The sequence below is a fragment of the Lipophrys pholis genome (genome assembly GCF_963383615.2).
Source record: "Lipophrys pholis genome assembly, chromosome: 3".
Lineage (NCBI taxonomy): Eukaryota > Metazoa > Chordata > Actinopteri > Blenniiformes > Blenniidae > Lipophrys > Lipophrys pholis.
Window position 1 is genome coordinate 34,289,974 of NC_137627.1, and position 15,081 is coordinate 34,305,054.

The 15,081-nt window shown below is 42.2% G+C and overlaps 1 protein-coding gene across 2 annotated transcripts in view; it reads right to left on the reverse strand.

Moving 5' to 3' along the window:
* Positions 1 to 5,866: 5,866 nt before the first annotated feature.
* Positions 5,867 to 15,081, reverse strand: part of rpa1 (replication protein A1) — a 33,981-nt gene continuing 24,766 nt past the window's right edge. For both annotated transcript variants that reach the window (XM_080460514.1, XM_080460513.1), the window contains exons 14-17: positions 11,854 to 12,030; positions 11,349 to 11,456; positions 10,946 to 11,032; positions 5,867 to 6,628 (exon numbers count right to left, since the gene is read on the reverse strand). In XM_080460514.1, the coding sequence (XP_080316640.1) occupies positions 6,524 to 6,628; positions 10,946 to 11,032; positions 11,349 to 11,456; positions 11,854 to 12,030 (477 nt within the window). In that variant the 3' untranslated portion in view covers positions 5,867 to 6,523. The remainder of the gene's footprint in view (positions 6,629 to 10,945; positions 11,033 to 11,348; positions 11,457 to 11,853; positions 12,031 to 15,081) is intronic.

Here is a 15,081-nt window from a genome sequence, read left to right on the forward strand (position 1 = left end):
TTTTTCTTCTCGCTCAGCACATGTGCTTCCAGCCGAGGTCCACAGGTCCAAATAAAAAGCTCCGGCAGTAAAGGTAAACAAGCCGCAGACCGGGCAAGGCCACAGAGACGACCGCAATGACTCCTAATGATTTTCAGACATGCCTCTTAAAAAAAGACCCTGTTGTCTGTCAACCTATTTGTTTAAGACTGAGCTGGGTCTGGAGCAGAGCACAAGGCATTAAATATACATTAATGCCATTACCTTCAAAGAATATTTATATCAGAAAGATCAACTGCTTGCACGCACTATATCAGAAGCACACACCAATGCAGCATCCCAGCTCAGGAGGATCCTCATGGGATATACAAATATATCCATAAACACAACATGAGAACAGACTGGCAAGTCACACAGCCTCCCTGCCACAGCTCCGCTCCGGGTCTTTAACATGTGATAGGATACTCCTGGGCTCATTTCAGAACTCATTCCTCATGATATCATGATCTACATGTGAGTGTATAAATAACACACTCATAACTTGTTTATTTAGTCAAAGTTGCTAAAAATTAAGAATCTTGTAAACTATAATACGTCAGTATTTTTATATAAAGCATTCAAACAAATTATAACCGACTAACATACAACATTTCTTTACAATTTGAGAGAGAGTTTGTAATTTGAGAGGATATAGAGATTTTACATTTCCGATTGCCCAATCCACTCGGAAACGTTTTTCTGTTTGTATGCGGAATAAAACTTTGGATCAGATTGGAAATACAAATCAAGCAATGTCAAACTATTGAGAGATTTAAACTGTTATATAAACATCAGGTCTGGTCACAATATAGAGAGAGTGAGTCTTATTGTTATATCAATACTCTGTCTACTAGTGTTGATAAGTGCCTTTGTTTCTTTACCATTGTTGGTATATTGTTTATTATCATTGCTGGTATGTTTTATTTATATTATTGCTGAATGATTTATTTAATATTGTTGTATAGATGATTGACAAATCAGTTTTGAGTCCATAGTTTACAGAAAAATGAAAGATAGTGAAGTTCATTATGTAGAATATTAATTGAAAATGGGGGGTGGGAATAAATAAGTTTTCTTCTTCCCACTCCCTTTCAGTCAAATATGGAGCTTGCTTTCTTTTTATGTTAAATGAATGTTGATAATGACACCTGGCCAACCACGTGATTAAATAAATAAGTAAATAAATAAACTAACAAACATTAATGCAATGGTTTCCACCTGTACTTTTTGTGCATGTGTGGGTTTTATCTGGAATTGCCTGGCGGTGTCCAGGTGAGATGGCTGTCTCTCTGTTGGTGGACTAACCACCTGTCCAAAGTGTCCCCCGTCATCACTCACAGTCGGCTGAGATCAGTGGGATCGGCTCCAGCGCCCCGTGATCTTGAGTTGGCTGAAGCGGTACAGAAGATGGATCCCTCACAATCCAAAGACGTGTATGTTAGGTTAAGTTAGTTGTTGTGAGACGGTGACTCTAAAACGTCCCGGGTGATTGATGGTGTTCTCTGCTCTCGGCCCTGTGCTGGACCGGCGACCTCTTCAAGGTGCACTCAAGCTTTTACTCATATTCAGCCGGGCTCGCCCTCACCTCCTTGAGAAACTAGACCCGATGATAAAGGGAGAAAAGATGGACGCGTGGACGGACATTAGAAGCTGTAATTTGTAAAACATTGCTTTTTGTGAGAGCCCGCCATGTTTTGACAATGTCGGGTCTGATCTAAAAAAGATTTCCACTCGAGCTAAAGATCAATATGTCTTCAGAGAAATAGCAAGCCAAACCCAGAATTACAACATGCCTCAGAGCTCAGTGTTATTAAGTGTCAAATTCAGAATTAAATTTATGATGCCATTCTTTCAGGCGAATGTGTAAACTTTTATTTTCTTGCTGCGAGAAAGAAAATGTCAAGACCATAAATACCCCAATAAAACAAATGAGTATACAGACGGCACAATCAGCTCAACAGCAGCAATTCCGGCCATTACAGTTTGTACTCAGGCTGGTACAAGAAGCGTGCTTTCATCATAACTCAGCCACACGGACGTCCAGTGACGTCGCTAAAGAGAAACTCACTTTGCTGCACCAGCACAATCTCTGGCGCTCAGAGAAATGAGCACTTCCACACACGTAGGCAAATAAGTCACCGGGAATGTGTAAATGTCCTCTCAGCACCAGAAATGTCAAAATCTGAATGATTAGATGCAAATGAGTGCATGCATTTTAAAACATCGTTTATAGAGAATAAATCATGGTGCATTGTTAATACCAAACACAATTTAATTCTAATTGAAATTCACTTACGTCTCATCCCAAACTGCCATGGCTGGATTAACCTTTTGACCAATTCCCACTCGCTGCACTTTCATCTATGGATCCTGTTCTTCCCAAGCTGATCTTTACATTTAACATTGACCAGGGTTCATACTAGGGCCGCCGTCTGGAGAGTTTGCATGTTCTTACTGTGTGGGGCAGAGATGGATGAGCAGTGGCAGCGGAGCGCAGACTCCTGAACTGCAATTTGACCAACGTTGTGCCAAAAATATAGACATTTTAATGCCGTTTAACTTTCAATAAAGTGTCAAAAAAAAGAAAAAAAAGACCTCACATAAACAAGTATGAATAGGCTTCACTTAAATAGCACATTTTCACTGTTTCAGCAGCCTCAAGGCGAGTGATCAATCTCCTGGAGGAGTAACTTGGGGTTCAGTGTATCTTCTACAGGTTGAGAAAGGCAATCGAACCACCGACCTTGGGTTTTACACAGGAGCACATGAAGAACTTCCATCTGAACTGAATCAAATCTATGTTTGGGCTACGAATAACGTGAAGAATAACAGAGTGCCCCTGTCACCCTGTGTCCTGCAGCAGTTCCTGGTTTTGTCTGTTAGATTGACGATAAAGATAAAGACTTGCAATTCCGGAGCGCTCTTTGTTGGACCTATTCATGCTTTTTGTCCATCCGCTGCCGTGGGCTTTCAGGTCAGGTATAATAGGTACATAAGGTGGATGAATGGCGCAGTAAGCCACATTATATTTACTACAATTACCATTATTGACTTGGGAACCCAAAGAACAGCTGTAGACCTTTCTTGTTTGGTGGCTAAACCCATGGTAAATCCAGTGGATGTGACGTTATTAATACCCGTTACAAGATCTTATACCGGCTCTGTGGAGCTGCTGAGCTACTTTAATCACCATTTGTCAAATGAGGATCAGTTCACCTTGGAGACGAGGGACTGCTGATTAGAGCTAATTTACACAAGCCACAATGAGCAGGATTAAAGCATCCATCCATCTTTGAGACTCGCTCTATTCAAGTTTGAGTCGTGGGGAAAAGTCTATCGAAGCTAAAGGTCATCAAGGTGACTGCATGGTTTCTCCAGCAAGACTCGTCTCCTCTGGGACTGCATTACTATATAATCAGTGAGAGCCTCCCGTAGAGGGAATATCAATAACTAAAGACAAAGTCATTTCTTCATGGACTCTATTCACTGACTTACTATTTTCCGTTAAATTATTAACATTGCAATTAATCCCATCGACGGTTTTGTGTTGTGTGTCAAACATCACACTACCTGCTACAAAACCCAGTAAAGACAAAACTATGAACCATGTGTGGCACCAGCTCACAAGTTAGTATCACACTGCCAGTTTTAACCATCTGCTCTTTGAATAAAGCAACACAGACGGACTGTTGTCGAGCCGCAAATTCAATCCAATCATGCACTCAGCCAATCCTTCTGAAACAAGCGTGAAATCAATTATAAATACATTTCATTTCTGCCTAACTAGGAATGTGTAATCAGATCGATCGAAAGTGAAAACACGAGTGAGAGCAGAAATATCGGGTGACAGCTTCAATCACTATTTTTTTTCTCGCGTTTTATATGTGAATAACAGCAAGTGCAACACTGGACTTCCAGAAGATTATTGCTAGATAATGCAGGAGTAGAAACCTTTCTTTGCCCCTAAAATGTTTTGAAGGCAGGAAGTGACTGTGGCGACCTCGTGCATCGACATACATTCTGCACAGATGCTATTTTCAGAAAGTCACAGTAAAGTACATGCAAATATCTACAACATCCAGAAAACTGAGACGCACGAAGGAGATTACGGGAAAAAAAAGTCAAATCAATATTGGCATGCATGTCCAGGCAGAGGAGGGGAGAAAAAAACCCCTCCTACCTTTGCTTACCATTTAAAGACAGGTCTAATCCATCTCGGCTCACTGCGGGCAACAGATGCGGCACTCGGCAAGAAAGGAGATGTTATCGCAAGAAAAATGGGAAGGAGCAGCTTCACTGATGTTCTGCTTTAATACAACATGAAAGTCAAGTTTGCAGGAAATCTGTTGCATATCTGAGCAAAAACCTTCACAGATGGAGGGCATCGTGAGCTCAACCTTGGGGGGCGCGAAATAAAGAAAGAAACAAGCAATGCACAAGCTAAAAATAAGAACTCATTTCTGTTCCAGTTGAGTCACATGTGCTAACGGGATTTTGTACCATTTAAAAACTTTGATGTATGATGAATATACACACTGAGGCTGGTATCGTACATTATGTATCCATCATGTCAAGCCTGCAGTGGCATCCCAACTGGCTTTAGAGGAAAAACTACAGCAAACATGCAGCCAGTGGCTTCAGCAACTTGAGCATTGAGAGAAACTCTGCAGCGGAACGGAACCATCTGAAACACACTTTATCCACAGAACATCGGTTCTGTTCTCCACTTTTCAAATTCATTAAAAACTGTGTTTATTTGCAGAGAACTATGAAGTGTGTGTAGTGCCACATTAAGTAATAACGGTGCAATATATAATCATGTAATAATTTTCACCTCATTATGCAATAACGTCACATTTTGTAACAATCTGCCGCATTTTGTAATAACTTGTTACATATTGCAAGTTATTACAAAATGTGGGTGCTTATTTAAGAAAAGTAATAATTTAGTGCATTATGCAATACATTGTCTTTATCTGCAGACATGGTTCTATGTTTAATATTGAGTAAAAATTAAGATTCAGTTGTACTAGAATTCTGTGTCACTCCTTGCTTTTGCTCACGTCCTGCCAACATAGCGATGGTTGAACACAGGATCTAAATCAGGTTGAACTTTTTGGATCGTCTGCCATCGTTCCTGGTAGATTAGTTACAAGGCAACCACTAGTTTCACCAGCCATCTTTATTTTCTTAAGAAATTGAACCAGATTCTAAGTGCTACTGAGTGCAGATAATCTTTTAACCTGCATTTTGTAATAACTGATGCAATTAGTAACAAGTCATTACAAAATGCAGCAGTTTATTACAAAATGTGGCATTATTACATAAAGATTTTAAAATGTATTACATTTTGCACCATTATTACATATTGCAGCACCAGTGTGGTCAAACCAAGTATGGATCTTTCATTGTCGTAGCAACATATTTTACCCACTATCTCTGCAATAGTGTAATAAAATGTTTGAGCCAACTGCTTTGACAAGTCCATAAATTCTCAGTTCGCTGGCTGTAACATTAATGAAGTAGCATTAAAAAATAAAAATAATCCTGAAAATAACTGCATTGAATAGAGGAAGTAATTATAATCACTCATTGAGGATTTTCTCCCTCTTCCTCCCCATTTCTGCCAAGTTCTTACATTATTGGCCTTTTTCCATTTAAAATGGACAAAAGTATTCCATTATTGGCAGGCATTACAATATTGGATATCATTACACGACTAGCCGCTTCACTCCTGTTAATTCACTTTGCAATTTGATCATTTTTTGAAATCACTCTTGCAGCCTTTTCTCGTACGCTGGCAGAACATTATTTTGCAGGGTAAAAGAATCGAGGCGAAGGAGACGCGGACGTGATAATGAACACTTTTATTGTCACAGCTGATCAGACACACACACACACACACACACACAAAAAACCCAGACAAAACAAATTTAATACACCAACGTCACCTTCTATCTCCTTAAATAGAACTCAGGACATTTTCCATTAGGTCTGCACTGTGCATGTGTATATGCGCTTATGTTTGCAAGAATGTGAAAGTGGAAGGAAAGAAAGAAGGAAGAGGAAAAAAGTGAAGGGTCTTATCAGGGATGTGCAGGTCCAGCCCGGCCATTCTGAGAGCGTCAGGCGGTGAAAAGGGGTGCGAGCTGCCGTTCTGGTCTTTTGCTTTAAAGCAGCCGCCGCCGCCGCCGCCACAGCCACACAAACAGCTGGCTGACTCAAGACAGCAGAGTGGGTTAGTAAGCCACAAAAAAAATGGTCCCTGTGCCCGCCTCCTCAAAAGAATCAGTTTGACAAACATTATTCCAAACAGACGAGGCGAGAAGTCACTCCCATTACAAATATATCTGGAGATATTCGAAGGGAAGGAGGACAAAATGAAAGACAACAACTGCTCTGAGATAGAAGATTGTGTTACGTTTAGAACTGCTTGGTGGCTGTACAGAAACAAAGAAATCCCCCAGAACTTCATAAAACAAAACCCCCGGTGCAGGCCGTCGCTCTACTGGGCTGCCAGTTTCCGGATATTCATGATGAGCCTCTTGCTGTAGTCCTTATGATCGACGGGCTTCACGTCCATCACCGTGGCTTTAATCCGAGATTCATCCTGCAGGACAAAACACCAGGACATTCATCTTTGGCAGTACAATCGTGGCTCACAGCAGACAGTGTGTGTTATTAGTCGTTCAGTCTGTATTTCTCACAGTAGACAACCAAACAAAATACAACTGAAAAATGCACCAGATGCTATTAACCTCCAAAATCCTGTAATAAATGTAGAATCAACCAAAGACGAATGGAAGCCTCTTCCACTGTCCTTTATGAGATGTTTGGACTCCATCAATTCAGCTTTTAAAGCAGTGGCCACCTCCAAAGCCGTCTAGACGGAGGAAGGTCGTTCCTACCAGGCCCATTAATTTCTGCTTTTAAACAGAGAGTACCCTCATTGTCTCCATTAATCCTCGGCTGCTGCAGTGTAAACTGTTCTCTGCCGGAGACACGGCCGCCATCCCCAAGAAAAACCCTGTCACATCTCTCACTGCTGGTTTTGTGCAAAACTCTTTGGACGTTACCAGAGATTGACCGGTGACTCTGATCTATGAGGATGGATTTCTTCTTCTCAAACTTAAGTGGTGCAGTGCGACACTGCAGAGAAATCCCACTTTGACTCACAATACGGCCGATTTTCCACCACTTCAGGACTGCATTAAAAGTGAAACATGATGTTCGATCAGCTTCACTCGATTGAGTTGAAGGTGTAATTTTCACTGATTCACAAAGCCCCACATCAAGCAATATATAATAATAGATATTAATACATGTCAAATTCAAGCAACCAACTGAACAGCCAACAAAGTTTGTATATGAAGAAACCAACTGTCGGAATCTACCATTGGAAGATTTGATTTTGTCACAAAACGCAGCCGATTGAAGCCTCGTTCACACGTTTCAAGTCAAAACGCATCGTTACACAGCAGTTTACACAGCAATGTTCTCAAAACAATGTCTACTTGAACGGAAGCGACAAACGGTGAAAACGATGTAGTTAGCATTTTAGGCCACTAGTGGGTGCTGCTCTTTGTATTTGTAATGAAACCAAACACACACATGGGCGCGGTGAGCATGCACAGTGGCAGCATTTCAGAAAAGTAAAGTTTTCCTACGTCTATGTTGTAGTGTTTTCATAAAGTTTTACACGTCGACAGAGCCTCAATAGAAAGTTCCACCTTGGGATTCATTTTCCAAAAGCTGCATTTTCAGTGGCACGGAGCCCCGAAACAAACACCTGAAACAAAATGAGGCCTAAAAGACAAATATCAACCACCATCAGAGGAAAAGATGCGTCGTAGCCACATATTTTAGTGGATGAAATATAAAAATATGAAGCATACTGAAACAGCAAACATTTGTTACAAAATGAAGCCTCACCAATACACCTGAGCCCACCATCGTCAAGAGATAAACGATTGAACAAGTGCAATCATAGAAATATCTGGGGACTGTCATGACATATCATAGTTAAACTTTAAAGAAAACTGTGAGGCAGTGAACACGAAGGGACACCAGCGTCTGTTTTGTCTGTGAATGTTGTCCCGTTTCAATGTGGACAAAACCTTGATGACACTTTATCGTGCTTTTATCAAATCCGTGTTATCTTTCTCACCGGTGGCTTGGTTTGGAAACGTTCATTTAAAAGAGAGGAACTTTAATCAGTCAATTAATAAAATGGGCCAGTCGGCTGATTGGACAGTCACAGCTGAGCTTACAGTCGCTGTACAACAGGCAGCTACAGCGGCTGTAAGCTCCATCTCTGGAGACGACTCCATCCTGGCCAGAGAGTAATAATAATAATAATAATAATAATAATAATAATGATGGCTTGGATTTATATAGCGCTTTTTTCGCGCTGACTCAAAGCACGTATAGAGAGCATTATTCATTCACACCAGTCCCACCAGTGATGGTGAGCTACGTTGTAGCCACAGCTGCCCTGGGGCTGTTGACAGAGGCGTGGCTGCCCTCCGACCACCTCCAACAATCATGCACCATTCACACCCATTCACACGAGGCAATGTGGGTCGCAGTGTGTGTCGACACGACACTGACTTTTTGATAGAGTGGGATTCAAACCGCCAACCCTCCGGTTATTGGACGACCGACTCTACCACTGGAACCACGATCGCCCCCGAGTTCCAGCTCCTGCCATCTAGACGTAGATTTAAAGCCCCAAAACTGAAGACGAGCCGCTACAGGAGCAGCTTTGTTCCTGCTGCCATTTCCTTTTTAAATCAATCTTGAAAGCACCTCACTCTTGGGTCTTGTTATGTAATGAATTTCGACCTGATTTTTTATCTATTTATTGTTCCTTTTTTAACTTTATCAACAAGTTGTCATACTGGAATTTTGGTGGCTCCATCTATTTATTTAGTCTTTCACCTGTCTGAGTCTGAGTGCCCATCTATGTCTGTGTCCCTACTGTCTTTTGCTGTCCTGCGTTTTAATACACCTGTATGTACTGTCAGATGCCCTCTCTGCTGCACAAAAAATCTACCTACGGTATCAATAAAGTGACCCTTGACCTGTAATTCTACGTCTATATGTAATTTCCTTCCCTCCATCACTCACAGGGACCAGGATGTTGAGTGTTGCTGCATGTTGAGTGGGACAGTGGAGACGAGGTGTGAGACAATCGGTACATATCTATCAGAGTGTGTGTGTGCACAGAAAAACAGTGAGCTACAGGAGCATTTGGCTTCTTGCTTTTCCTAACAGCTTTAATGAGGCCAAGCTGAAGAAACGAGCCACTTCATGTAGAACAAGACATTGTATCTCCACCATATGTGATTTCTAGAAAGAACAGCAGCGACTGACTGACCTAAGCTTCAGAAACAGCAACTCATGAATAAAACATTCAAACCATTTCATTCCCAAACCTTTAAACATCCCGTATATTTTCTCATTGTGCGCAAACCTGCTCTGCACAGTTCAGGTAATCTCTGGTGCAATAAAATAAAGCACTTCTCCAGGACAATAACCCTGAAACTGTACAGTAAATGAAGGTCAGGTCCGACCAGAGTGAATTTTAAGAACCAAAAGGAGGAGTTCGCCAAACATTTAGATTCAAGTTAAAAATCATACTAAGTACCTGGAAATTAAGCAACGTATTTTCTTATTGTGTGCAGATGCTCTCTAAGAATAACTGGCAACATCAGTAAAACTTTACTTCTGATCAACAAACACTCAAAACTCTGCAAAACCACAAATCCACGTTTATAATGAAGCATTCAACTGTTTTAGTATTTCACTTAAACAACTAACATAAAGGAGGAATACTATGGAGGGTGGGGTACAGAGTCTATAACAAGTAGAAAACAGTTCAGAAAACTGCGGGAGTCGTTACATAATCCCTCCGGCTTTTCAATTCACAAACACCGCCTTCACAAGTATCTACACCCACAACTTGCAGCGTTCTGATCGCCAGCCAGCGGACTGTAGAGATTTGAGCCGTTGTATACAAGAAAAAATCATCAGAGAAGTTCTGCAGAAGCATGTTTAACAGTATTGAAATAAGTTCTAACTATGGCTGTTTTATTCTATTGTGTTGTGCACAACATCTTTTTAAGAAATACGAGAAATGAGTTGGAAAACCTGAAGTGAACTTTTCGCACCTGATACATGTACGACAATCTAAACTGTGTTTACATGAGTATTTGTGATGAACTGAACACCGCTGAGAGGAGGATCGTCTGTTTGTTTGAGATTCCTTTTCAAAGTGAGTCTCACTGAGAACAACGGTGGATGAGTATTGTCGGCTGCCGAGGACCCGCTTTATCGGACACGGAGCTCGCACGCCGCTGCACAAAAGATAAAACGCGAGTGTGCGACACAATTGCTGGCTTGTGAGGAGAGGAGAGAGGAAAGAAGAGAAAAAGGAGAGGAGAGGGGAGAGAGAGGAGAGGGGAGAGAGCGGGGCTGCAGGTGTCTCCGCTGAAGGAATGTGGGGGTTTGGAGGCAGAAGCCAAAGCGGTGAGGACGCAGCCGAGCTGAATGCGACAGACAGAGGCCTCTTCTGTGCGTTGGGAGGCGGATGCCGCTGCTGGCGCGGCTCCAGACTTCCTGCTCAGAGTCCCAGCCCAATCAATTCTTTTATGCACGTCCCTCAAAACAAGCCTCTATCTGTGTGGTCTGCAGGAAAGACTGACCGCCGCTAATCTGAGCCCCAGAAACGAGCGGCGCTCTACAGCGCAGAGTGTGAAACCTGCTCCGCCCGTCAGAGCGAAGGTGCTGCAGTTGTTGTTAATGAACAGGCAAACTATCAAAGTGGAAAACAACATGATGCTTCATGTTTTATGTTTTCGTTTCACAGAGAAATGGCAGCAGTTCAGCAGATCTGAAGCAGCCTCACTGTGTCTCTTTTACTTACATTATAAGTCTCCAGCTTCACTCTGTTGCGGAAGACGAAGGTGTGGAAGTTGGCGTTCTGGAAGACCTCGTCGAAGGCACTCTCATTCTGAATGTCAGTAGAAGAAGCACATAGTTGTTTTTTTTTTTTTTTAAATCAAACATGAATTTCATCGCAGTCTGAAGTGGAAAAATAAAGTAAGCGTCTGATAACCGAGCACCGAAAAACAACTGCTGTGATTTTCTAAGTAATTACGCCTGGAAGCGGCGCCGCACAGCGGGTGTCTTTAACATATTTGCATCAATCAATTAAAAATAAAAATAAAAATGTGTGGCCGTCAGTGTGCTTGGGAGTAACAGAGCCCGAGGTTCAGCTCTTGTTTCCTGAAGCGAGAATCGTATTGGCGAGCGATTGGGAGTCTCACCGAGTCCTTGAGCTGCCCGAGGTAAGCTGCGTTCTGACCCAGGATGGCCTCCGCACTCTCCTGGAAGCACGTCACCCACTGGTTGTCCCCACAGTCTGCGATGTTGGCCTGACGGATGACGACAAACAAACAAGCATAAAAAGAGGGTAGAGTTGCACAGAGAAGTACTAATGAGCAGAATCTGTTTCACATCATGAATATAGTAGTTCTCTCGACATCCAGACTCTGGCGAGTAGCAGAACACAATGATTCACAGTTTATGTTACAGCTTGTGAAGTCCAACAATATGGCACCTGCTGAGTGGTACAAAATAAAAAGACTTTCATGTTTTTTATCTGCTAACAAGATGGAAACGTTGGCCAGTATGTGTGTTTTCATCTGCGAGACAACGGCTCCGCATGGCGAGCTGCAGCAGTCAATCCAACAAAAAGATGGAGTCCTGCTATAGAATATTGATCTGGGTCTGTTTGGACGTTTGTGCAGCAGAGCTGAAGGAGTCACTCACAGACAGGATGAGGCGGTACTTGAAGTTGGGGAACTCTTTGTCACACTTCTCGCAGCGGAACATGCCGTTCTGCTGGTCCACCACTTTCTTGTTGCAGTCCTGGCTGGGGCAGGCCTGGTAGAGACAGTTCTCCTTACGGAGATACACGATGGTGGCGATGCAGCTGTAGTAATCCGCCTGCGAGGGAGGGAGGGAGGGAGGGAGGGTAAAAGAAAGAAAAACTGCATAAACAAAGTGGAAGTGCCAAACGTGGCTGCTGATGTTCCTCCTCTCCACACGCAAGCTTCCTGCTCTCGTGACCTTTGTGCTGTTTACATTAAACATGTTGACAACCAAAACAATAACAGCAAAGAATTAACATTAAGATGGCATTTCCAGGAGTGTGTGGCGATGCATGCGAGCAGTCTGAAAGCAAGAAGAAAAGCTGGAGACGCACAGAACCGCCCTGCAACTCACATAACGGACACAGATGCAATCTTGTGAGGAGGACGAAGATCTTCTGACGAGCAGGAAAACCTCTGCAACCTAACAAGTAACTTAAATCCACACGGGATAACATGAAGAGCGGTTCTGCTTGTATTGTGATGAAGAGACGAGCTCAATCGACTCTCCTTGTCGCACATTTTCCTGCAAACTGTTTTCTGTCCTTTTCCCCACTGTGGGTGTGACGCCAGAGGGGAGCAGGTCCTGTCTGCGCTGATGAAGGATAATGACGCCGCTTCAGGGTCACAGAGCAGAGAACAGCTGAGTTTTAGCAGCATTCAAAGATTATTACCAGCCACACCAGTGGAGTCAAACATAAGACTTGTGGGCCAAAACCAAGCACTTTGTAAAAAGTCTTTCTTTTTTTTAATTCACCACTCATGTGGTTACATGGACCAATAGTAATTCGATTAAATGATGACCTGATTAAATTTGCACCATATAAACACTTCAATGTGATTCTTTTTGCAACATCTGACGGAAACTACGATGGGATTGTAGGGTCTAGCGTAGGGCTGGGCGATTTGGCCTAAAAAAAACTTTTTTCAAAGAAAAATTAAAGTTTTTCATTTGATTTTCTTTTTTTTTTTTCCTCAATGCGCTTGAAAATGACTGCATCAGTTATATTGTCAAAAGAGCAACTTTATTGCTGCGATTGTCGTCAGATTTAAAATGCATATAAACAATCCCAAAATAAAAAGTAAAAGATGCTCCGTTATTCAACAAATTCAAGCTTTGACCAGGTTTAAGCAAAAGTGCCACAGCAACTATGGAAACCCACGAGGAATGGTAGACCGGAACGCAAAAAATGCCCAACAACTGGGGAGGAAAAACTCATATTGGCAAAATAAAAATCTTTTTTTTTTTTTTTTTTTACTACAAATTTGATTTAATAAATTTTTTGCCCAGCCCTGGTGTAGCGTACTCCGGTTTTTGATGCAATCATTGTGCATTTAAATGGAGAGTCGGGTTGCTTCCTACAGTCAGAGCTTTGCATCTGACGTCATCGTGTTAAAAGACGTGGAGTTCACATGTCACAAACAGCAAAATGGCACAGTGCAAAGCATTATGGGATTGATCCACTGAAATGAATCGGGTCACATCGTGGTGCATATAGATCGGCACGACATTCTGATGACTTCATTCAGTATTCATGAAAAACAATCTGATCCAAGAATCTGAAAGAATTTATTCAGTTTGACAAAAAAGGGACCATGTAAACGCAGCTAGTGAAACCTGAGCTGAGAAATCAGTGCTGCCGCCACAAAATTAACATCAGCCCTCAAATTCATGCAGTCAGGGTGAGTTCGTAAAAACACCCATAATGCAACAGCAATAGGAGGCTTTATTTTATTTTTTGATATCTCACTGTATTTTTCTCCAGAAAGTTTCATTAAAATTGGCTTCAAGATGAAATTGTTGTCTTTTTTTAATAGTAATTCTTTGGTTTTGTGAAAAGAGACATTCTCTGCACGTACACTCCTCACAACAAAGACAAAAACGTAAAATTGAAATTTAAGTTATTATGGTACTATTTGTCCATTTCAGTCCACTCAACATGAAATTGTTCCGATGGCTCCTAAAATAAAATGTGTTTGACAGTGCTGAGCTTCACTGTTGGTTCAACATTAAGTTTGACTGCAAAATGTCGCTTTCCACAGATTCCAGTGAAAACTGCTGCTACGCCTGATTGTTCTGGTATGAGCAGGAAAAAAGGTCAACATGGACGTTGCAAGAATGTGGACCTTTGGTCTTGTTGGGAATCTACAAACTATCGGCACACTGTCAGAAGACTAATCGAATGTTTTGTTTTTCCTCTGCTCTTCCGACTCTACGTCCAAACACACAAAGAAATCTCCACGAACTTTGAAAATGTCCTGGATCATTAAAAACTAAAAAAGGGGAACAAGAAATCAATGAAAAATTCATGACAAACCATTTAAATACACCTAATTTTCAGTGTCTCATCTTAATAAGCCACTGATTCTGTTATTGTGAAAAGTATCAGACCTCAATTAACCGCCAAAACAAGATGACTGACGCTTCATGTCACTCTGGGTAAATTTAAAAACAAAAAAGAAGGTTGGAAATGACAGCGACAAAAATAACCAAAAACCATTCTGTTTCAAAACGTCAGCCAAGTTTTAATTGCTGCTTTGATTTACCAGACAACAAGCCGGACTAATTTTCCAACAGGTCCAATTAATCAAGAAAAGGCTTCGGTAATTAGTGGCTGAGTGACACCAGAACCGCTTCTCCTCCTATCAGACGATTCTACAATGTGGTGTCAGGGGACAGGGGGGGGTGGGGGGTGGGGGTGGGTGGGTGGGTGACCACCGGCTGTCAACCAGGGCGCCGCGGCCGAGTGGGAACCCGGGAATGTGACACAAAGACTTTTTGACAGCGACAATTAATTGCGACAGGCTTTGGTTGGTGGGGGTCCAGAGAGGCCTGACCTCCCCGAGGCCCCCGTGTCTCAGAGGGCGGCAGCTCAGCTTCCTGCTTATAGCCGCCGACTTCTGGATCTCGCCGGTTTTATGTGATAGACGCAGTCGATACATCTGGGTTTTATTCGTTTTCTCAAAAGGTTTGTGAAATAAAAATAAAAACCTGTTCAGTTGAAGGTAAATGTAAAACAAAATCTAGGACACATTAACATCCGGGGGTTGGAAATTCACTGCCGTTCTTCCATAAATCCACAAGTGGATGAGCAGGAGGAAGGGGAGGGAGGGGGGGAGATGCCAT